The 25,436-nt window shown below is 38.5% G+C and overlaps 1 protein-coding gene across 2 annotated transcripts in view; it reads left to right on the top strand.

Annotated features, from left to right (window-relative positions):
- LOC140277385 (uncharacterized) overlaps window positions 1-19,357 on the top strand; it is a 39,403-nt gene extending 20,046 nt beyond the window's left edge. For both annotated transcript variants that reach the window (XM_072372385.1, XM_072372384.1), the window contains exon 4: window positions 18,408-19,357. In XM_072372385.1, coding sequence (XP_072228486.1) covers window positions 18,408-18,597 — 190 coding nt within the window. In that variant the 3' untranslated portion in view covers window positions 18,598-19,357. The remainder of the gene's footprint in view (window positions 1-18,407) is intronic.
- The last annotated feature ends 6,079 nt before the right edge of the window (window positions 19,358-25,436 follow it).

Here is a 25,436-nt window from a genome sequence, read left to right as displayed (position 1 = left end):
ATGTCATAGCAAAAATCAACTTCATCTGCAAAATCAACTTTTACCCTCCTCTCTAAAAGCAATTTATAAGATGTGAATATAGATGTTTTACCAATACATACAGCGAGATTGTGCCATACTGAGAGATAAACATATAACATTGATTACGGTTGGTGTATCATGATCCAAACCTTCAGGAGTGAATAAGAAACATATTTATTGTGTTGCTTGTGTGAAACAAGTTTTTATATAAATCAAACGGTGAACATAACCTCATCTTTGTGTCCTCCATTCAGTCTATTTTCCATCAGGTTGAAATATTTTTTCAAACCCAGCCACTTATAACCTATACAACCTTGAATCTGATAAAAACAAATCCTTCTCGTCCGTGAGAGCACGCAATTTGCTTAATTAAATCCCGCTTTCTGTCCTTTCTTTGATTATATCATCATCATGAAAATCAAGGATTGTATTATGTTTGGAAGCATCATTACAGTTTAATTCAGTCAAAGTGGATACTACATATTCATACATATTTATATTCCTATTTTTTATATTTTATATTAAGAATTTATTATTTTCCTGCTTCTTACATTTCATACTTTTAGGAACTCATTTAAGTTATTTTTTTCCAACAAATGTGGATGGCATTATGCAGACAATGGTGTAACTTTTTCTACTTATTCCATTTAATTTAGTCAATAGCATATGTGTAAAGCATTAATCTGTATTCTTGAGCAGTTAAACATTTTGTGTGTGACCTTCTGTACATCTGTCAAACTGTGAATGGCTAAACAAGAAACTGTGGAAAAGGGGGAATATTCTTAAGTGGAAAACCTTGTAAGAATAATGTAAAGTGTCTTTGCCCGTCACTCAAGTCAGTGTTAAGAGGTATTTGGGCAGTGGTACGTGGAGCCCTAATTCATACTATTCCTGCCCTTTATAATATGCCTCTGTCTCCTCATCTCCAGAGCACTACCTCTCAGCTTGGGGTCACGTTTCCTTTCACCAGCTTTGAATCAAATCTCTCATGTGGTCCAGAAGGGTGTAGCAGTCCAATTCAAGTTCTCTCCACATGGTCCTAACACGATCCCTTAGCCACTGACAGCTTCTCATTGTCCTGGCTTTATCCTGAGGAATATGCCATTTTTCAGACATCAGAAAGAGGCAGCTTTTCCATTAGATTTCTTGAGTCACTTCCACAGCCCCTCCCCCTTCTTTGACGTTTTTTCACTGCTGTGAATAGAAATACATTTCACACCTAAATGGGGATGAGAAGAAGTGGTGCAAACTGGCAGCTCTGGGCTGGGTACAGGAGCAGGAGGAAAAAAAGGGTGAGAGGAGCATCGTGAAAGAGGAGGTGAGTAGAAAAGATTGCCAAGGCAGCTACTTACAGCTTTGGTTTCCTTTCCACAGTTTAATGAGCAAGAACCTGAAGTTTTCTGTGAGCAGTTTACTCTGGGCAACCAAAATCTGCACTACAGTAAGGAAATGAGCAGAAATATGTCCAAAATAAATCAGTGCCTTTGTGTGCACACATTCAGCTGAGCTCCTCTGAAACACAGTGATGTGTGAGCAAATTATAGATGAACTCCTCATGTTCACAGTCAGGATATTTCTGAACCTGTATCTTGCCTCCAGTCTTTCATTAAACATTGACACTTCTCTGCCATTATCATAACAGTGAGAAAAAAGACATGAGTGAAGAGAATACAAAATGAATTCTCGAGAATATACAGGGGTTACGTGAAAGGAAGGGAGAGAGGTACATTTGTGTGTGAAGAGGTAGTGAAGTAAAGCAGACAGAGCAATGAAACGCAAGGTGATTTATTACAGTGACAAAAGAACCTGTATGTGTGTGTTTGTGTAAAACAGGGAGAGAAGGCAAGAGATGACGAAAGAAAAAAAGCTTTAGAAAAATTCTGAGAGCCCCGGATCTTGGTGAGATATTCCCTAATTAGACTTTTCTGCATTTATAGATGTACATGCACTGTTTAAGTTCAGTCTCAGTACAGAGGTTTTTGTTTGTCGAAGTTGTAAAAACCGTGGACGCTCAGTTTAACCAACTTGTTCAGAGTGTATTAAGGCTCAAAGTTATTAAAGATGTGGTCACTTTGAGTGGTAAGAGAGTGCTGTGACTGTTAACTGAAGGATGTGTTCTTGAGTTCTCAGTCAGGTCTATGCTTTGTATGTCACTTCATAATAACTATGTCAGCGCTGAAATGAAAAACACAACAACAAAAGTTGAAAATGCTACTAAATTTTCTCTTTACTGAAAAGGTAGGGACAACAGTTCTTCCTTGTGACTGGACAGACCCCAACTATGTTGCAAAAGGTCAATGTCATGTCATGTCTGTGGTGTGTACCACCTTCTAGTGTGTCCCCTTAAGGCCATGACACACCAATATGACAACTGCCCGTCAGATTCTCTTGTCTTTTTTGGGGTGTAACACACCAATTCAACATGTTCAGGAACTGTCAGTGAGAAGGATCATTCAGTTCAGTGTAGTTTGAGAATTTATGATTTTACCTACTTAGTGTGCTTTTGCTAAAATGCAGTACAATTATTTTGATCTGAAATGTTTTTCATGTCTTTCCAGAATAGAATAGAACAGAAAAATACTTTAGTCATCCCCCTACTTGACTATTACGTGTTTAACTATATAATTAGTCAAACACTTATTCAAATGAATTCAAATTAGTCAAGTAGTTCAATTTTTTTTAGAAATTTACAATGATTGTATATTAGACAACAACTACAACAGCAACAACAACAACAACAACAACAATAATAATAATAATAATAATAATAATAATAATAATAATAATAATAATAATAATAATAATAATAATTTAATCAATTAATTCATACATTTGAGAAGAACATGTCAGCAGTCACTGTTAAAAAGCCTTATGGCTGTGGGGACAAAGGACCTCCTGAACCTCTCAGTCCTGCAGCGCAGAGAGATGAGCCTCTCACTGCAGCTGCTCCTCTGTCCTGCCAGGATGCTGTTGGAGAGGATGTTTATTATTCTCCAAAACATAAGACTGAGTTATAAACAGGAGTGAGGGAGTTCATCCCACTCCCACAGTGCCATGTCTGCAGTTTTTTCAAAAGTTTCTATTGTATGCAAACTGAATGCATCGTAATCTGCAAAACGTATTTGAAAAAAATTAATTTTCCCCATTAATTATCTTAAATTGTCATTGCGTATGTTACTGCTGCTGGGCAGTATTGCCCATTGTGTTCATCAACTTGTGCAGCATTATTCTTTGCATGATCAACTCCAGGGTCTCCACAGCAGTCCCCAGCAAAGAGCCAGCTTGCTTTAACTCTGTTTCTTTGAGTCACTGACTCTGACGCTGCCGCCCCCAAATATTTCCTTTGCAAGCTGGTGGGGACAAAAACAGAGCCATAAGATGTTCAAGAGACAGCTTCTGCTGGAAACAAACAACAACAAAAAAATAAAATTAATTCAGAGTCTCGGGAAAAGAATGACATATGGTTTATCTACGCTTAAAAGAAAGAAGATAAGCGGCACAAATCTTAGACCTCAAGCTTTCAAAAACAATCAAGGTACCGGTCAGTCCTTAAATCCCTTCAGTTAGTCACTGGTAAGACATGATGCTCTCACTATAGAGCCTGGTTTGCTTTTAGCCTGATGTTTAAATTGCCAGGTTGTCCATAACTGACAGGAAATTGATCTGACCATAACCAGCTCTCTTTTTTATTGTTCATCGTCACAGACAGAGAAACCGAGAGAGACAGAGATGAATAGAAACTGATGGAAAGACAAAAAGAAAGATTAATTGCTGTTCTGTTCTCAGTTTATCTGGATATGAAAGATTTTCATCTCTCAAAAGAAAGATTTGTCAGATTTGTGACTCTGACCTTTTGCTAACAACCCTGTCCGAGCTTTCAGACCTGTATGGATTTAAGTGTTTGAGTATTTGTGTGTGTGTGTGTGTGCACGCTCACAGCCTCCCCCGTGGATGAAGCTGATAATGGAGAAGTGGTGTGTGTGAAATGTGTAAAGGGCAGGGCACATAGTTCTTCTGCAGTAATCCATCTTTACTTCAAGGCTAAGCAGTGGAGCAACAGGCATCTCACAGGGGAAAGGGAGGAAATACACTGTCGACATCACTCTTATTCATATGAAACTACACAGATGCTATGCTCAGCTAGCAGGACCATCAGATTTTCTCAGCGAGAAAACAAGAAAAAAAGAAATGAAGAGGATTATTTATTCCATACACACTTTTTGTTGCATTGGAAACATTGACAAAAAAAAAAAAAAAAAAAACAGACTGAGGGGTTTGTAACATGTTAGCTGTGCATACATTTGAAAAAACATGTTTGTCTCAGGCCATTCACTGGAGACGTGAAACCATAAAATTGTTATGTTCTGACAAATGTGTATCCATCCACTCATGAGTTTGTTTATGCAAGGAATGCCTAGTGTGAAAATGGAGGGAGAGGGAGACACACTAAGGAATGAAGGAAAGTGAAAACCCTTGTTCATACTGTTTGGCAATAACCACCGAGCCGAACTCGTGCCAGCAGTGAGAGCCAGATGGTGCCCATCACCCATTGTGCCTTGTCTTTTCAACAGGGAGGAGAGGGACATATCAAGAGTGGCATGTGGAACAGGGAAGTTCAGCCTAATGTGGATGATGTGTCATATAAATACTAATCACAGAGCAATCCCACCCACAGCTAAATTTGATCCCCAAAACTCATCCACTAGCACCCACTCTCAATCATCTCCCTGCTTGGCAGTGCGCCTCCGTCATTATCACAGATGATCAATAGATGAGATATTAAATGCTAACCTGAGATTTTATTCTCCACTTATCATGGGTATCAATCTATAAAAGAGGTCCATCTCTATGAAGGATAAATACATCAGTCACTAATAGTTTGTGGGTCAGTTATTAAACTGTTTGAAGTTACCAGAGAGTGGGAATTCCCTTTGGCTTTCACCTTCAACATTAACTTAATGGTATGTGACAAAATTAAACTTTTCAACCCCTTGAATGCTTCATGGGTGGCAAAACAAAGGCAAACTTTGTGTAGCATTATAGCATCAGTCTCTGTGTAAAATGTGCCGGTGTGACTGCTACTTTTACTGATGCAGAATACATCCATTTTTGTAAGCACTGCTTTTTGAATCAGAAATGAACCCAAAAATGATTGGAATTATATATGGTATTTAAGGCCCCTGAATTAAGGACATTGGCTTACTGGTTACATTTGCCCTTACACTACCTGCATATTGCACCTGACGTACGCATAGTATTAACGTCAGAGAATGTGCACAAGCAGTGCTACAAAAGAAGGCAAGATACATACTGTGAGGTAGCCATCAACAACACACGAGCATGTACTTGAGAGCAGGTATTTTCTTGACCTTGAAGAAGAGCTAAGGCATTGTTACAATGATACGCATTGAGATTCTGAAAACAATCATGGGGTGGCTGTGGCTTGAAAAGTGAAAATGGTAGTGGTTTGTGCCCAGAATTTCCTGCCTAAAGTGTAAAGATACTGAACCCCACATTGCCCCCTGATGTGTTAAATTAAAATGAGGCTAACAATTAGGCTTTATATGAGCAGAGAACTTTGAGTGAGTGATGTTTCTGCAATGTGACAGAGAGGATAAAACCCTGAGTATGCTGACCCATCCATCCATGCCAACCAGCTATTTGCTATTTTACACCTGTCATAATAACCGCAGTTTACTGTGAAATGTAACTATTACTATTGTTATCATCATATGGAACTAACATACACAGTATATAAGAGGTTAACAAAGGGTACCAAGACATCACTCATCGTTTTGTGTAATTCTGAATCAAAACAATGTTCATGTACCTCAAATCTATCCTGGCTTGTCTTCTTTAAACATCTCAAAAGCTTGGACAGTGGTTTTCATTAGCTATCTTTTAACATGATTTGTCAGATTCCTTGGAGCAGCTGATCTTAAGCCCATTTAACCCACTGCTGTGTAGGAGCCTGTCTGTCAACGTAACTGCAGCAGTTAAGACTTGTGCTACATTGAGTGTGATATGTATGTTACGAGGTCTGGCTTAATGACACTGCTGTGGCAAAATTTTACAGAAAAGCAATTGGGTGCTCATTCAAGCATAACATCGACATGTTCAGTTGCCATCCGAATAATGAAAAGCAATGCATGTCTTAAAGGGGCTTTGGTGTGTCATAAAAGAGCAGGAAGGAGTCTATTAAAGCTAGCCCAAAGCGGGTTAAAGCACTTTTGCATTGGTCTCGGTTTTCAGACCTAGTGACGACATCCATCTATTACACCGTCTGTGGTTGGTATGGTACATTCATCCAATTATTCATTTATTTATCATGTTCATCGGTCACCAGTCCTTTTCAGAGCCAATTCAGAAAGAAACAAGAGAGACATTGATGCATGCTCGTACTAACTCTGAGGGCCAATTTAGAGTGACCAGTTAACCTAACATGCATGTTTTTGGATTGTGGGAGGAAGCTGAAGAACCTGGAGAGAACCTACAGGCAGACTGCATTCTTAAACTAAGTTTAATTAAGAAAGAAAAAACATATTCACACACAGCTAACTAATACAAACCATCTCTTCTATTGTAGCACCTTGAAACATAGAATGGTCAGCTCAATTGTGAAGCTTGCATGTTTTGCAGCATCTGTATCCCAAAGAAGGAATGATGAATTATGTTAGCTGTTTTTATGCAATAACTGCATTTCCTCATGTTTTAATTATGCTGCGTGACATAACTCAAATCAATACTGTATATTATGTGATCTGCAAACCAAGACTTTAATAACCTGCGTACAGTGTGACAAACAGGGAACCTACATACAGACTGTTTTTTTTAACAAAATACTAAAGAGATGAAGCAAAACCCTTCATATGGAGAAAACTATGAGGAAAGCCTCAAGACGTCACTCTGTGCTTATGAATGAGTGTGACAGAAATAGACAAAAATTGATCCCTACTTGTATTTTTTTTTTTAGTTGGCAAACTGCCATCATGCCGTCACACATCTGTTTCTCTCACATCTTTAAAGCCTCTCATCCATCAGAGCCTTCCGCTCCAGCAGCTATCACTCAATACCTCAGTGGTGCTGAGGACAAACTGGTAAGGTGTGCAACCAGCCATCCCCTTTTGCCTTTTATTTCACCTCAGCTGACTTATTGTACAGTTGCTTTGTTATTGTAATATTCAGGCGAAGAGTGGATAAAGTTGCAGTTACAAGAAGACTCTGGGGTGCATTTGTGAGCATCATTGCTGAGCTCTGGATGAATATCGATTGTGGGCGTGTGCTGAGGGAGAATCCTGGCTTGGGTGTTGGGACAGACTGGTTAAGCACACCTCATCACATATGCTGCACTAAATTTGGCCTGCAACAGCCCAGGGAGGCCGAACAGTACATTTTGATCCAAGTCTCCTATTAAAAGCACTCGGCTCAACACAAATCAACACTCATTTGTGTTCAGCTACACTTAGACACTAAAGCTGTGCTAATACACACGCTTACAGTTGGACTGAACTGAAATGACATGTTCAGCAGTTCATGGCCCACAGTAACAGGGACAGTTAACCACCCTTGCACAAAGTTTCCTGCTCAGCGGTCTAGAAACAGAGCTGTGTAGGCAAACTGAGGTTGTGAAAGATTTACTATTCAAACCCTCCTTCCTCCAGTATCCTCTGATGAGTAAATGATGGATTTTCAAGGTTTTGCGGTTCATCTAGCTGTGGAGAATCAATAAATTTAGACTTGAATAACTATTTGTGTTATGTTGAACCTAGCCTGAGCCATTATCTAACGCTGCTCTCATTAATGTTGCTCCAAGACATATTGAATTCAGTTCATTTCAATTCAGTTCAAATCACAACAAATGTAATGTCAAGGGACTTCAAAGATAAAGTCCAATTCAAGCCAATTTTAATCCAAATCACTGTAATCCAATCATAATCCATTCAAATAAAATTAAATAAAATGCAAATTAGTTCAGTTCATACAATGCCAATAAAAAAAGGTTGCCAGGCTTTCTTCAATTCAGTCACCTGATCTGAATATGCATGAGGCAACATATAAAAAACAACTCTGCACCACTTCCATGTGATCAAACGGCAGACAGACACCAAAGTGACTTTGCTCTGAGTTTATGCTGCTCACTGTAGTTTCATTAGGTGTCAAATTACCTGGAGAGGTTAACCTAGGTCTCATTTCTATGAAGAATGAATTATCATTATTATCATTATCATTTCCTTTACATTAAGAAGATCTGACTTTATTTAGTCTGGGTCAAGCAGGTTGATTTTAGACTAAACAATCACATGAAAGTGCTGCAGCCCACCAAGATGGGATGCATTTTTTTTTAATTGCAATTGCAGATTTAAAGATTTTTTTTGTCTCTCCGACTGACCCAAGGTGACCTATGCATCGCAGAATTCTTATGTTTATTAAAAAAAAGATGTCTAAAGCCATTTTCACACATGCACTGGGGGTCTGCAATATTGTAGAGATGTTCTTGAGCAGTAGAGTGAGTGAACAAAGATGTCCTCAAAGTTTGCTGCAGATGTGTTGATGAGATTTTCCACAACGTCTCCAAATAAAGTCTAGGTTATCAGCAGGTGAGACCATGTAGGAACATAGCAGCATATATTCTCATTGCCCCACATTTCCTCCCTTGCATTTCCATGAGCACGCACCTCTAGCAGAAGGTCTTCTGCTGTCAAACACATCTGTGAATACAAAGTTGAATTGAGTTTAGACAAAACTACCTTCACATCCTTCAGAGTTCTTTTGTGAAAATGCCTTGACATGGATTTATTTACAGTTTAAATTAATCTAAAAAAGAATCCTATGTAACGTAACCACCACACCCTCCAGCATCCTAGTATGAATGTTTTGGATTATTAAAAGTGATCCCTTTTAAATGGTTTCACCAAATCCTGTGATGGGGGTGTCTCTACGCCATTTTGTACTTGTTAATAAAGTCAAGTACAACTGTACCATGTACCTGAAAACAGCCATAAAAGAGGTAGTTGTGCCATCTTATGTCTTCATTTCACCTACCTGTTCCTCTGTTATGGTGTATTTGATAATTAAGTTTCTTGCAACAGCTCCTGAAGATTATATCAGCATGCGTGCACAGCCTCCTTCCAAAGTAAACAAGTAATGAGTGTGAATTCACAGCAAACAACTTTTTTTTTCCCCTCACAAAACAAACCCAGAATGCTCGAGACTGGCAGGCTCCCTTCTGGCTGCAGGTTCAGTGTACGTAATCTTGTCTCATTTATACACTTTGTACAGCATCTTCCCATGGTGCAATGTGCTCTCCAGAGCATTCAAAGCACTGAGAGTTAGAATTCAGGAGCAGGTCAAGTTCTAAGCTGTTACAGGCTATCTCTGATGGGACTGTAAGCTCCTGGCCTACATTTGCTTTCATTTCCTCATCCCTGGTTTATACCACCTCAGTAATCAATCTCAACCTTGATTGCTCTTTATTTACAAAAGTATTTGATGCAGAGGATTTTCTTTGATCCTAAAGTCTTCAGGTTCCCTAATTTGGTCTCTTTTACAAACAACAGTTTGCATTATTTATTTCTCTGTGTTGAGAGAAAATACAAAATTAGACTCAGCTCTTTATCTCATGGGCAATGCCTGTTTATTGGTTTTTGGAAAACAAAACACTGCACAAATTGCCAGAGGTCGCTAATAAGGTTGCACTGGTAAAGTCTATGTGGGTAATAGTTATAAAAATTTAAAGATTAGGCATTCATTATAAAAGAACAGTTTGAAAATAAATGTGAGAGAGGGCAGATTAATAGGGAGAGACGATAAGATTGAGGCCACACAAGGTTATATTCATCCACAACAGGTTTTCTTTTGTTTATTCTGAATTGCTGCCAGGAACTTCAACTCTCTGTTATGAAGCCAAATGTACTGACCTTGAAAAGTCGCATTGTATCTAAGCACAGATTGTTTCCATACATTATATTTTTCTGTCTTATGCTAAGAGCTGTTGTGCTGTAATGTGATCTGTCTGCTGATGATCTGCATTTAGACTTTTAGCATCCAACAATTAGCATAAATTATATTCTTGTGTCAAACCCTATTTGAGGATGGCATAAATCATACAATGATATGTCCCTGAGGTTTAAGTGTTTTCCTTTCTTGCTCAGTCACACAGTGTCTTTTGAGCCAGCTGTTCTCAATATATTGTTGACATTTATCTCTGTTACTTTTTGCCTGAGGCCATTATCTTGTTAGTGAAACCTCCCGTATCTTCAGAGGTTTAATTAGATTTCTTTCAGATCTCTTCGAGTTTGATGAATTAAGGTTTGGCAATTACTGGTTTCTGAGTTCCTTTCCAGTATCAAAACTCCTCTGATATCTATGTGGCTACACTGGGACTGATGCCAGTTCAGCAAAACTTGATTGTACCCTGGCTGAGTAGCATGCTTGAGATCACACCCTAATTATCTCCTGATCTTTAGATGTAATGTTATTCCTTGTGATCACAACCTATCTAAAACTCATTTTCAATTGATAAGGTTGTCGTCCCGAGATATAGATCTACTGGTTCCAGATAAAAGAAAAATCTTATTGTAACTGACTTGTGATGAGACACATTAAGTAACACTGTCAGACAACCTTTAAGGATGTTGTCATGATCCATGTGTTTTGTGTGTTCTGGGCTTTCGTGTTTTTTTCGTTTCCTATGGGTCTTTAGTGCTTCCTGTTCTATGCTGTAGTCTCCTCCATGTCTACTCTGTTCAGTTTTACTTCCTCTCCTTGTTACACCTGAGTTGCTTTGCTGGTTTCCACACCTGCCTTATTATTATTAGTTCTGTGCGTATATACTCCTGGTTTTCAGTTGGCCATTGTTGGTTCACTTCATGTGTTATCCTTTCGAGCTCCTGAGTAACGTTTCCCTGAGATTTTCAGTTTGTCTTCATATGCATACATGAAGACACCCTGATTTAAAGGAAGACTTAACAAAAGGGCAAGACCAATGTTTATAAAAAAGCTTGCTGGCCACAATCTCCCTGAGATAACGTACATCTGAATATGTTAACGTTAACAACTCCTCCAAACATATTGAGCATATCGGTTTTTTGTTCATACCATTAAAGTAGCCTTTTTTAATTGTAATCATACATTTGTCACTTCGTTGTTGACTTTGGGCAATGACATCACTTGGTTAGTATTCCAAATCCAAACTACTTGGGTAGGGTCTGAAAACAATAAGTGTTGGAGCTAAAATACACTCTTAATATAGTATAACATAACTGTCAGTCTCATGGATGTCACTTTCCACTTTAGTTGCAATTTCTCTCTCAACCAACAGAGTTTGCATGTTGGTTGGCTTTAAATGTGATTATAGGTTATATCTGCCTGCACGAACACAAGACCACTGAGCACATTCTGAGGAAAGGGACAGTCTCAAAATGGAAGGGGATCCCAAAGTATAGACCTATCATGTTGAGGTTTTACTTTGTTGCTTCTGTTACTGGAGGCACTGAAGGTATTAAAGGAATAATTAAATCAGAAAAAAAAATGAGGACACTAATCAGAAACACACATCCAACACGATGAAAAAATGCCTGAAAAGGATTGTTTGATGGGTTGTTTTAAACTGGCCAGAAATTTGTCTTGACTTAATTTTCTCTGAAAACCTTTAAAGCAAATTTTTCAAATTTCGCCCGATGACTGCTGGGATAGGCTCCAGCCCACCCGCTACCCGATTAACGGACTGTCGGTATAGAAAATGGATGGATCCTACAAGGTTTCAAGAGCTTGAACCCATTGTAAGAGTGGCAGTAGACATGAAAGAGGTGTCTAGATGACTGCAACAAGACTTTACAGGCAGTTGTAACTTGTTGCTTGGCAAATAAATGCCACTGGCGGCCAATACTTGTGGCACATTTTATGTTTGCATTTTTGTGATTTATTATATGAGAGACATTTGTTGTTCTTAGTGAATGTGGTGGTTTAATTGCTTGGCCACATTTTTAGCTTGAAAAATTCAGCTGCCCAGACAGTGCAGGATTTCTAAGTGTTGCTCAGAGAGCTTGTACTTGTTACTCATTTTTCTTAAATGACTTCTATTGATTAATGCTTCACATTCTATCCTTCATACACTTCTAAGTATCCTGTTTTTTGGGCAGTGTAGCAAAGCATTTTACCTTCTACTGAAAAAGGAAAAGAAAACAGCTTACACAGTGATTAGAACTTCAGAACGTGCCAAAACGTGCCAAAATGTGGCATATTTTCATGGATGCAGATACAGTCTAAAATAACCATCAAAGGATATGTGTTCTCTATTGACACAACTGGTATCTATGATGGTGTCAGTCACATTGTAAAAAGAATATATTTTAGCTCTAACTATAATTATTTTCTAACACAAATAAGTACATTCAGATTATAGTCTGAACCAAGTAATGGTATTGATTAAACCAACCAGTAAGTGAGAAAAGCTCTTTTAGTAAAGCCACCATCCTTGCCCCCTCCTTGCTATTAATGAGGACTTTGTGGGTTTTTTAATTAAACACGTGACAATGACAACAAGCTCAACAAATCCCATCTGACTGGATAGTTTAACCACCTCACGAAAGCATCAAAACTTAGATATAAACATGGCAGGTTTGGACACTGTGACTCTTATCGTATTTATACAAGGCAAAGGACCAGAACTGTGGACATTTTGTGACAACTAAGCAGCTGGTGGGACTATTTCAGAGCAAATGTAGGAGCAGATGATGGCCTGTTCCTCTGAATAGCAACAGAAAAGTTACTGCGTGTTTGTGTATGTCACTGTCAAGGGATCTGGGATTACAGTCTGTACAGTGCCACTATGTTGTATATTAGCGTATCCAAACATTTGTAGGTGTGGTGGCTTGACAGATCTTCAATCTTGACAGAGATTGAAGGCTCATGTTGCTCTTATCCCGATGAAAAGCTGTTTTTTTCCCCTGAAGATATTCAACCGTTATACCAGGAGAGAAAATTGCAAAGATATTTTGAGTTGATTGCCTTTGCCATACTATATTTCTGCTGAAAGTCTCTCTACAGAGGAGAAATGATGATCTCTTGCCGGTGCAGCTGAATGAATGTTTTATAGATGGAAGGATGAAAAAGAAATGAGGCCCCGCCTGGTCTCTGTTATATAATAAAGTTTTAAAAAATTGTTTTCAGCTTCTCAAATTTAAGCACATATCCTGCCTGACTGTACCTAGCATCTTCAGTTACAGAAGTGCAATACAGTGCAATTATCTTACTTTTTAACAGCTCACTTCATTATGTAACATCTTACTCTGGTGAAAATAAAAGCCCTTTAAGACACAGATATAGGAGTTGATAGTGATTTTGTATAGTTGCTCATTTAAAATATTTACATTAACTTTCTTAATATTTCACTATTAATTATTTGAGCCCACAGTAAGAGAACATCCTTGAAATCTATTATGTGGTCAAAACAAATTTGCTGATTCAGTCCCCTCTAGAGATGTGCTGGTGACGTGATGCTGGGCAAGGTCGGTGTCTCTCAAACTGAATGACTGTAACTGGAGATTTGCACTGTGAATCTCTTATGATGGAATAATGTGCATGGGGTGAGGTCACTCAGTAGGAACAGATAATACACACCCATTCTAACAGTGGGAGAGCTCAACTTTTACCGCTAATGTGAAATGACTTTAGAGTGTCTTTTATCCTCCCACTCAATCTGTTTCCATAGTTGTCACAGTGACCAGGACTCGTCGTGCGGTTAGATTTGTGTGTGTGGGATGGTTAAAAATGCTGTCTAAACCTGCTTGGCTTGTGGTTTTAAATGTTTATGTGACTAGTATTTGTGTATTATGTGTTGTGCTTTATACATAAAACAGTATGTATATACACATAACCAGGTGGTATTACACAGTCTGTGACATCATCAGCTAGTTTGAGCTGAGTTAGGAGACACCTCTCTTCATCGCATACAGTCGAGACTGTGAGTGTCTGGTCAGCTACACATTTTTTGTGTTCAATCTCTCTGTTCAATTGCATTTTATTTTAAATTAAACCAATATGTACAACATTTCGGTGCTAAATTACAGCTTTAATTCAAAGTGGTACAAACAAATGTTGAGATGCAGTCGGTCTGCTAAATTCAACAGCTTGACTGGGGGTGTGCACATCCTGAAAAAAAATGGCAAATGAGCTGGTAGACGTAGGAGCACAAGCCTTCAGGAGGATCAGAAAATCTTTGGCTGGTTGAAGAAAACCCCCCTTAGTGATTGTACAGCTCATCGTGAGTGATCCAGGATGTGGGTGAACGTGTTTCCTTGTTAACAGTCAAGAAATGACTTCCGGAGCAGAACTTCAAAGAATTCACTATAAGATGCAAAAAGAGTTATGGAACATAGTATTACTTTATTTCCTACGTAGTTTAGTCAAGAGTAACAAAAACATACTTGTATTAATGCTGAAACTGTGTACTATAAATGTTGTATTTGTTATTCTATTACAAATTAAATTAGTTGGAGCCTAAAGAGCAAAACATTTTTAATTGTCCAAGTAGTCTATGTCTGTTCTTTGTGTATAGAAATAGTCTCACAAGCTTGTCTAATTCATATTTTATTTTCATGCACATTTTATTATATTTACATGTACATCATATGGAACATCCACCAGTCATTCAGTGAGTGCTTGTAACAATACAAGTTTCTTAAAGAGCCCCTATTGTGTTTTTTATAGGTTCAGAATTTGATTTTATTTGAGAACAGGTTTAAGTGCTTTAATATCTAAAACACAATCTAAAACAAAACTATTTTATTGTTTCTATACGCTATATTGTCAAAGCACCTCATGCTACCTTCTGTTTGAAATGGCATGTTTTTGTGACAGTATTTCTAAAGCTTTTTTGACTTTACAGACATCTCAAATCATCTTAAAGCTAATGTAGACACTTTGGGAAAAACCCAAAAGATGGTAGTATTACTGTCAATTTTTTTCCCAGCCCTCAATTTAAGACTTTCTTTCAGTCACTGGGAATTATGAACAACATTCTATGACATAAAGTCTCATTATCATTCCCATATTTGAAGCTTGCTCAGAACATGCTCAAATAGCTGTTCTCTGAAAAAGATAAAGCTAGTTTACTGGTTTCCAGCTGCCGCTTTATTCAGTTTCAGGTAAACACAGCAAGGTAATTTTGCCTCTTCCTTTGAAAAATGTGCAGCATTATAAGCGAAACACACCTACCGGTGATTTGCCCACCGGCAGGACCTGAGTTAGTCAGCCCGAAGCCAAACACACTCACAGTGATGTGAGTAGAGAACTGAAGAGGAGCAGCGGGAAGAACTGTGTTAGGTTCACAGCTTCCTGCCTGCCACAGTTTGTGGACTCAGTGTGCAGATAATTAAGGCTGAGGGTGGGCAGCTCCCTATAGTGCCACTGTGCCTTGATCACGCAGAACTGTGGGCCGGGGCTATTCATTTTCACAAGGAGTGAACACAGCAGAGGCAAGGCAAGAGTCAGGAGGAGCTCCTCAGGGAGCTGAGCTATATGGTGGCACAAATAAGGCCGAGAAGACTAGGGAATGGCAAGTTTTATTTGCTCTATTCATTTCATTGTAGTAGAACATACAAGACAACCTCCATGTCATCTGACTGGTGCCTCATTTTACACAGCTAGAGATTTTTTTTCAAACTGATGCAGTCCCAGGTCCCTCAAAGAGGTTTAGTTGAAGTACCTTTTTGCTGTAAATATTGCAGAGGGAAGAAATTCTCACCACTGCTCTTTGGAACCACTCACTTTTTTGCTGTTCACTCTGTCCACATCCACTACCTGCATTACGCTTGAGTTTGATGTTTTATTTTAGATTTTTTTTTGTGCATTAGAATACTAGTGGGTTAGAATTAAGTGGTGGAGTGATTGGGGGAGTCGTGAAGCCAGATGTATATGAATGTGAGAGTCCTCATTGTTCTTGCCTGAAAACTCCAGGTCCTGGTGCTGCTGAGCTCAGTCCTCGTTGCCTCCCCTGCAATATTTCTCTCCTTGTATCCTCAACTGAGGAAGTCCTCTTTATTTCCAGCATCTGTGCTGTGATGAGAAACGCCAGCTAACTAGGCCACTGCATAATAAGCAAGAATAGGAGCAAGTAAAGGGAATAAAAAAAGGAGAAGAATCAGTTCATGGGAGGAATGCTTACCCAACACGTAACTGCTGACAAAAGTAAATCAGCAAGCAAATATTTTTTTTAAATTTCCTTTTTTCCTTATTCTTCTATTGCGGATGCATTCATTTATTATGGCTTACCTTTACTTATAGCTCCCGCAGAGGTGCATCAGAGTTCACTTCTCATTTTGGCAGTGAAGCCTTCGAGCTATGCTGTCATGTGACTGACAACGCACCTTGCTGACTTTTCTTTTGGTGTGTGTGTCAACTGCAGCCCTAGAATCCATGCTGGTGCTGCGACATTTCTGTGATACTCAGCATTTCAGAATTTGATTTTCTTTTTGAAAGGCTTCATTACGGTCCACTAGAAGGTGTCGGATGTGGGATTCATCATTGCTTCTCACTGATGCCATTCACACTAGTTCTGTCTGATATAACACACTGCACAAACCCTTTTGATTTCTTTGTATTTCAACAATATTTAATGCAGGGTGTTATTACTGATACTTTAATTTCTCAAATGACAATGTGAAAGGGACCCTTTCCATACTGAGAATTATAACCAAAATTTGCAGCTTCCTTCATCTTTAATAAATATCAGCTGAGGGTTTTTCGGGGGTCTTGTTTTGGCTTTTCAGTCAATTGAGAAAGTATAAAGACCCAAGAGGAATGCATTTTATGAAAAAGAACAAATGGCGGACTTTGACAGAAGAGAACTTGTGTGAGACATTTAGCTTGGAAAATCTGGTCATGAGCTTTGTTTCTCTTTTCTTAAGTGCTTGTTAGGTTTTCGATACTTTTATTTTAGTTGCTCTTTTGTTGCTCTTTTAGGTACAGGCTGGCCTTGTGAAATAGTGTATTAATATCATGCAAAGTCATGTCACATCATTTCAGGCCATCTACTCAACCCACTCGCAAGACACAATGTTTAATAACTGCATTAGTCCACAGCAGAAAATGCAGCAGTTTCACAACAAAGACTCAAAATTGATTTTGGAAAAACATAAATGGATAAATATTTCTGCTTTTTTCTCACTTTGTAAAGAAGAAGTTATGTTTTTCATGTAACGTGACTGCTGTTACAAGGGTTATCGCGTGTTATCATGTCATAAGACCTATATGACCTTCATGAGCAACATTTCCATTCATACAAGTCTTTCCAGGTGACAATGTACACTTTTGATACTGGAATTTAATCAGAATAAGAGGGCTGAAGGATATGATTACTCCACCAACTCCAAGAAAAACACACCAATTCTATACAATGTTTCCATGATTGTTTCACTTTCAACTTTACTTTACATGATCAGGGCTAAAATGTATTTCTATTCCTGGACTGTTGCCACGACCTTATCTGCACATTCATCTGCATCTTACAACTTCTGACCATGTATTGTTATGGTTAAGTTTTATTGTGAGTATGTGCAGACATTTTGTGAAGGGATGACCTGCCCTGTTTTTTTTTTATTCTAAACCCAAACAATTTGATGTAGGAATTTCATTTTAACAACATAAAAGGATGTACAAAAAAAAATGCTATAAATGACAAACAGAATGTGCCAGAAAGAGCACAATGGCTAAGGTGTCCTTACCACTGCAGAGAATGGAGCTCCTAAACCTAACCAAGCTGTGACTGAAAGGGGAAGTACAAGGCAACTGACAACAAAAATATAATGAAATGTACTTGGTCAGATGGGGGCCCCTATGATGCGCTGATGATCTGTCCACCCTGGAAAAATGTCCCTCTTTCAGAGAAAGTTTAACTTATATGCAGTTATTCTTTGTTCGTGTGCACCCAAAAAGAGACATTTCTGTCTTAGAACACAAATCAGAAAACATTATGACAGTGTCACAAACATGTTACCCATTGTGGTCACATTTCTAATGGTGTGGAAAGCAATACCTTAGATAAACTGTCACCCATGCATTGACTTGAAGGCAATCCAGCACAATTTGCTCTTCCTGAGCCATAGATTTAGTTTCCAGGCCAAGCATGGCTGCCCTTATCTATCATAACAACTTGCTGTTGTGTATTACACCAAAGTATTGTGCACTCTAAATAAGCCATTTTAAGAAATGAGGTGATTATTATCATGAAAAAAGTTTTAAATGTAATTTTGAAGAACAGAAATGACTTTTGGGTAATTTTGTTCATACCAATAGAGCAGCTTTAACTGGTTTGTTTCTGCTGCCTTCAGGTGAGTTAAAATGCACGTCACTAACGCTTTTCTGAATTGTCTCTTTCTCTTTTTTAGTGTAGAACACGATTTTCGTCTGCAGGAAGGGCAGGTGGTACGCACATGGAAGGTTGGAGACCCCCCAGAGGGCTCACCACAGACGAGCTCTCCCCAGTCCACAACACCTCACCAACAGGACTCCCCGCAACCAGTGCGACCTCCTGCCACCACCAAGAAGAATCGTAAAAAATGCTTCTGGTTCCTTTGAGTGCCAGAGGAAAGCGCAAGAGACATTTTGATACTGTATTGCACTGCACACTTCTTCAAAAAGACATCACTTGACGGTGGGGATTTGTTTGAAAAAAGTGAAATGAACTGGAGGATTAAAATGAAAACTTGGCAATGGGAGGAGAAAAAGCGGCAAAGGTTATGAGTTTATCTCTGTTGTTTCTGTTGGAGTTGATGAGAATGGCTGGGCTGGACTGCGCATGTTGTTTCTGTTGTTTTTAAGTTGCCTCTTCAGCACTTACAGATTTGATACTTGTGCGGGGTTGTAAAAGTGCTGAAGTCAAATGAAAGTAAAAGTTCAGTCCATAATATGACTCACTGTGAGGAGGCAATTAAGAGAAACAAAGAGAATATGTACTGTCAAGGGGCACCGAACAAAAGGCAATACGGCAGATAGGATGCAGCGTATTTATAAAGGATTAGATCAACTGCATTTATGGGTGAAAAGACAAAGACACAGAACAGAAGGATAAATCTCCATTAATGGACTAATGAGGGTCAGAACACCAGCTTTTATATTAAGAGACATTTAAAAGAAAAAAAATGATCATGACCCGTACTTAAAACTTTTAATATATTATAATTGGAAAAAAAAAACACTACATGTGTTCACACGCACACACAGCACACACACAAACAAATAAACTGACATTTACATAGGAAGCGTAAGGGAAGATGGTGAATTGAGTTCTGTACATGTCAGAGCTGTTCTGCTTGGATGCTTTATTTCAGATATGAATTACTGCTCTATAAAAGTATTTTACCACAGCTGCCGGGTGTGTGTTGTCATTATGTCTCAACATGTTTTGAGATACTAGCAATGGAAAGCAACATTTTTCAAAAAATCAACTTCATTAAAAGCTCATCATCATCATTGTTATTATTGTTATCAGCTAAATCTTTTTTTTAAATGAATCATGCTCACTTTTTTTAGGCTTTGAAAAATAGTCCAATAAATATATGTTGGAGGATACGTGACCTCTCTGTAGAACTGGAACCAACTCAAAGTAAGACAGACAAAGCCACAAGGCGTGGCTGGCTCCAGAATATTTCACTCCAACAGACTTTCATTAAAAATACATCAACTTCTGTTGTGAAGGTATTTTTCAAGCATCGCTCTCAAACGCCCCCACATTTTTGCTCTATAAAGACTAAGATGGCCGAGTGTTTAACTTGAGGCTTCATAACAGCAGTTGCCAAACCAAATGTGACATCACATTGTCTGTCATATTCTTCTCTGCAGTCAAAGGAAACCATCACAAATGAACCTGAGACATACTCCACTGTCTAACAAGAACAACAGTAATACTAGTCAATTGTTTACGTAGGTTAAGGCAAACACTGGTTGCAGACAGAAAGACTGTGCCAGTGCTGTTGGTGGACTTTGTTACCATGGTAAGTCAGTATAAAGAGAAGCATTTCACATATGATAGAAGTTTTCAATCTAACATGTTAGGGAAGTATCTATTTTAACTTCATTCACTAAATCTGGACTAAAGTCAAGATGTTCAAAAGTCAAGGTCGTCTCTCCAATAAGCTACATGTAACTTTGCCACGCAGGAGGAAACTAGCTCATTGAAAAAATACCAAGTTTTGTGCATTTTTAAGTTAAAGGAAACTTACAGACTTTGGAAACTCTCTCCATGTCAAATATTTGATAATTCACTTCATTTAGTTCTTTTTTGTGAAAAAATATTATCCCAGTATGTTGGTGTTAAAATCTAGTTGCTGTTACTACGGAAGTATGTGCATTTTTAACATTATATCTTAATTTTTCATATTGTATTAAGCAGTTTTATGTTTGATTTGCCAATGCTGCAGCACCTTAGCCAATCGGATTGGCATTTTCCATTACAGCTTATACAGTCTGTATTCTTACAACTAACGAATTCATATTTGCAAATGCTAATATGTGTTTTTTTCTGCACCTGGGTTTATTCGGGAATATTTGTACTCCATCTATTCTATCGTTCAATAAGTCAGTCACTGTGTAAAGCTATTTAGATATATAACATCAAAGTTAATCATCTTTAACCTGTAATCACCTGAAAACTGATTGTTAATTTCAGAAAGTTTTTGGGGGGGATTTTGCAACTGAATGCAAGTAATAGAGGCTTTTCAGTTATCTGATGGCAGCTCAAACAGCCCACTTTCGTGGACACTCCAGGGCAAGTCTCAGGAAATTAAGCCTCAGCTGTTGGATGGCTGTGAGAAGCCCCAAATATTACTACTTAGTAATTCATGACACACATAAGCTGCTTCTAGGAGGCTCTGAGGTGGTATGAGATCCTGGCCTAATTTAATTCCAAAGTTTGCAAAAGTGTTAGCTCTCAGTTTGTTTGCCTGCTTGTTCGGATTTGTTCAACTACTGCCAGTTTCCTCTTTGCATCAAAGAAAGCAGTTAGAAACAGATTGTTTTGCTTTTGTTGAGAATAGCTATTGAAGAGAAAAGATGTTGCAGGCATAGGTGTCAGGCAGCAGTCCACAGTCCCTCGTGTGCTGATCTTGGGGCTTTCTTTCTCTTCTTTTTTTTTTGTTGGGGGGGGGGGTTCTCAAGACATAAGTGCACACAACTGCATCGGCATAAGCTTTCTCAACACAGGCCCCATGTTTACTGACTTAACTCTGACCCGCTGTGCTGCACTGAGGTGTGCAATTTGAAAAGCTTTGACTGCACGAACAACAACTTCAAAATAAGCAACGCGTTCACACACAAACCCTTTCACACACAGCTGCACACACAATCTCACTGCTAACATATTGTTCTCAGACCGACACAATGCACAATGCATTATCTCCCCCGCAGTTCTTTCTCTCAATCACAACCAGGCGCACGCTCTGTCCTGGTACCTCTGTGTGTGCCGTGCAATGCTGAGAGGAGTGTAGAGTTGTCAGTCATTAATCTGCAACAGCACAGTCTGTAATCCTGATGACAGAGCAGAGCGGGCTTACAGAGAGCAGAGAGGATCTGAGCCCAGCTTGGAGTAGGGAACAAAGGAGCCAGAGAAGACTGGCTTTGAATCTACAAAGAGAAAGGAAGTATGTGTGTGTGTTTGTGTGCGGGTGGGGATTCTGGGGTGAGGCAGGTAACTATTTTGTCAGCATTGCTGCAATGCTGTTTCAGAATGCTGGCACACACAAAGGGGAGAAAAGCTTTACATGGAAAGTAGGCTGCAGGGGTGGGACACTGGCACATCAGATCAACCAGCTCTGGTCCACGCTGGTCATTACGGCGCTCTGGAAAGACACAGAAGTCTGCAGAGAAAGATAAAGAACAAGCTCATTTCGAGGGCTCTTCAAAGAAACAGAGGGTCAAAGTTGGCTCACGCAATACAGTGCAACACCAGTCAAAGGCTCAGCTGAATATGAAACAGAAATAAAATAACCATGTCTTGCGGCATCAACAAGCATGCATAATAGCAATGTGAAAACAACTAACTGCCACTGCATGCTGAGAGGAAGCCGCAAAGCTAATATTGCATGAGTCATTGATCTTAGGCTGCTGTAGAGGTATTATGTTTCACTTCACCACATTACAACCAAAGAGGTCATTTTACAGTCAATCAGACTCTGAAGTCAGAAGTGCTGCAGTCAGTACTCCAGTCCACCAGCAAAACAATATCATTTGAAGGCTAACACAATAAATGATGAAATACAAACTGTTTTTTTCTCAATGACCTAATAATGATTTGGACGAACAATCCCTAAAGGTGCAGCAGTACTTTAAAATATTTTAGTTTCTTTGATGCAGATAGGAGCTTCACTAGTGACCAAATAATTAAAAAAAGAAAAAAAAAATGGGCTACATGTGGACCAGGGTATCCAAAAAAAAACATACTCACACAGGGTGATAAAACGCCTGGGTACATCCTTAGACTTAGCTTTTTAGTTTTCAGAGGCATCAAACACAAGCATCAGTGGGAAATGGTAAATAATGAATTAAAAAGTACCCATTTCAAGACAACCTGCCAAGTTTCTGAGTCAACTCCAATAGTTGCAGATTGGTTTAATAAAATATGAGCTAAATTCTCCCCTGCCACTGCTGTCACTGATGCAAAAAAGGGCAATGGAATGTAAATACGCCATGGCTGGGCTGAGGAGGACACAGAAAAATTAGAACTGCGACACAAACAGTGCAAAGGAATACAATCAGATATTCGTGTAATATGTGATGATAAGAAGACGAAGACAATGATCTGAATGTATTAAAAACACTTTCCTTTCACAGAAAACCTCAAAGCAGGGACACACATCACACATTTACAAAAACAGGGTGGTTTATGACAAGGGGCCTGCTTAAATTCATGTTGGTTGAAGTTCAGGACAATCAGGCAAACTTCCAAAATGTACATGATTGGGGCTTCGGAGGAACTTCTACAATGTTGCTGGGTTGTGGGGAGTTTTTTTACATTGTTCTCATTGTGTAACTTGTAATGAATTTATACAGTTTTTGTTCTGTGAACTGCAATAATATGCAAGCTACATCACAAATTCTATCAGTCATTCATCACTTAATCTCACGGGCAAGATAATTATATTTAATATTTAGTTTAATCCTTTTGCTTCTGTGCTTTAAAATGATCAAATTCAATTACCATGGTTCTTTTTACATCAAATAAACTTTAGAAATCCCAATCTCAAGAATGTGCTAATTTAGAAAGTGCTTTCTGCTTTTTCCCAAAATCTAATAAGCAAACGAAGGATGCATATAAGAAGCAAACTTAGAATTAAAAAATAGAATGAATTAATGAAATTATTATCTTATTTTATTTTACAAGCTTTCACTGCATTGTGATTTGCTATACATTCTGGAACAGTAGAAGCTTTGACGATTGACACAACTTATTTACAACAAATTTATTAGGAAAAAAAAGTTTCACACATTAACTCTTTCATATAAACTGAAACTATAAACTCCATAAACTCTGGGCTCTGGCCGTCACTCTGTTCCACTTCGTTTTAAATTTTTATTGGCCAAATCTCATAGATGTTTTGGGCCCAGGATGGCCTAAGGATGCATTCAAGGACAGATGTGAATTCCTAACTTTAAGTTGGGGGGAGAATGAACACCAATTAGAAGTCAGATTTCTTTGTTTGAACGTACAATATTGGTAGCACATTCAGTGAACTAAACTATACAACAAATGAGAATTGGAGTCAATATCAAAGCAAGAGCAAGTTTCCACTTCTGAGGTACAGTGAATCTGACATAATCTGAGGCTGAAGCTTGAAGGACATAAACTTGACAAACGTTTTCCATGAAAATCTGAAGGGCTTTGATAGACCTTTTCAGATATAGGAGACCTAATACAAAATACTTTGGTTTTGAGGTGGTAGTGACACTCAAATACAGTATATGTTATGGTTTAAGGCAAGTTAGGACCTTTAAGCAGAGACTGACACAAGGGTTCAACAAGTTTTATTACAGTTAGTTTCCCAAATTATTCTTTGACCGATGATTGCTGGAAGCCGTAATTCAGTGGCTCGGGTTTCTAAGAAGAAAGCTTGTTAGCATTGGGGTTTCTTTCTTAGGTTTCAAAAGTGGAGGTGAGTAACTGACCAGTTGGTATTTTTAAAGTGTGAGATTTTCTGTCTTCTCCAGGCTTGGGGCTGTGGCGGTGAGTAGCAGTTGCTGCAACATTCAGGTGAGTATGACACAAGGCCGCTGGTCCAGGGAGTTGTGAATTCCTTTTACTGAAACAGAAGATTATCCACATGACAACTTGGAAAAATCTCTTCACTGAGTGCCAGACTTCTCTAAGGTGACCTGAACAATACCAGAAGGAATCAACTGAGAACTGGCAGATCAGCGTTTTGTTTTTTTTAGCAGCAGCTGATGAAGGAGCCACAGGTGGAGATGGTCAGCAATTACTGTGCCGCCTATAGCCACGCCTGCAGAGAGACAGGGACAAGCAAGGGAAAATAGGAAGAGACACAAAAGGGGAGGGAGGAAGCTGCAGACCTTAACAGTGTTTTTTCCATATGTCCCCTTTAAATCCTGAAGACACGTCTTGTTTATATGTTTATTCTATGTTCTCAGATTTAACCAAGATTTGGACATGACAAGTGTGCTTTAACATTGTTAAAAACATTGTTTACAATTATGATCTTAGCTCTGACATAACTCTTTTGCACAAATATTTTGAACTATATTACCATTTTCAAGGTTTTTATTTTGTTGTGAGCTATTTATAGTGTTATTTATTTATACGTTTTTATATCTATTGTCATTATTTTATCATTTCTGTTCATCCTGCTGTAACTTTTGCTGTGAGACGTTCCCAGATTGAGAAAAAAAATGTATCTGACACGCCATATGGCATGAATCCCCAAAATGTATGAAAAGACAATGAGAGCTCTATCACCAGGGTAAGATGTACACAAAGTATGAAATGGCAAAATGTTTGAAATCATATGAAAATTTCATAACACAGCCAAACTACTCCAGTATCATCATGCAATTTGGCTTTATCACATCTTCTATCACTTCTTTCCAGAAGCAGAGGTCCAGAGAGGTCCGTTCACAGCCAAAGTTTTGACCCAATGTTTAATCAAACCCATTCTACCAAAAGACTGAACCCAATCTTTGGTTAATTAAAAAAAAAAAAAAAAAACAGCCTTTTTTTTCTTTTAGTGTATATTAACTCTCATAATATGAATTATTCATTATGATAATCATGTACTATACAATTCATTTATAACCTCTTTCTGTGCCACAATACAAAGGCAGAAATTCCGAGTTCCTTACAAGACACATCCCAGGTGTGTCAAAATGGAGCAAATTAAGCTGCCCTCAGTTCCAATATTTTGAAGCCGCAA

Source organism: Leuresthes tenuis, unplaced genomic scaffold, assembly GCF_036924035.1.
Source record: "Leuresthes tenuis unplaced genomic scaffold, fLeuTen1.0.hap1 SCAF_19, whole genome shotgun sequence".
NCBI lineage: Eukaryota > Metazoa > Chordata > Actinopteri > Atheriniformes > Atherinopsidae > Leuresthes > Leuresthes tenuis.
This window is presented reverse-complemented; position numbering and strand designations above follow the sequence as displayed.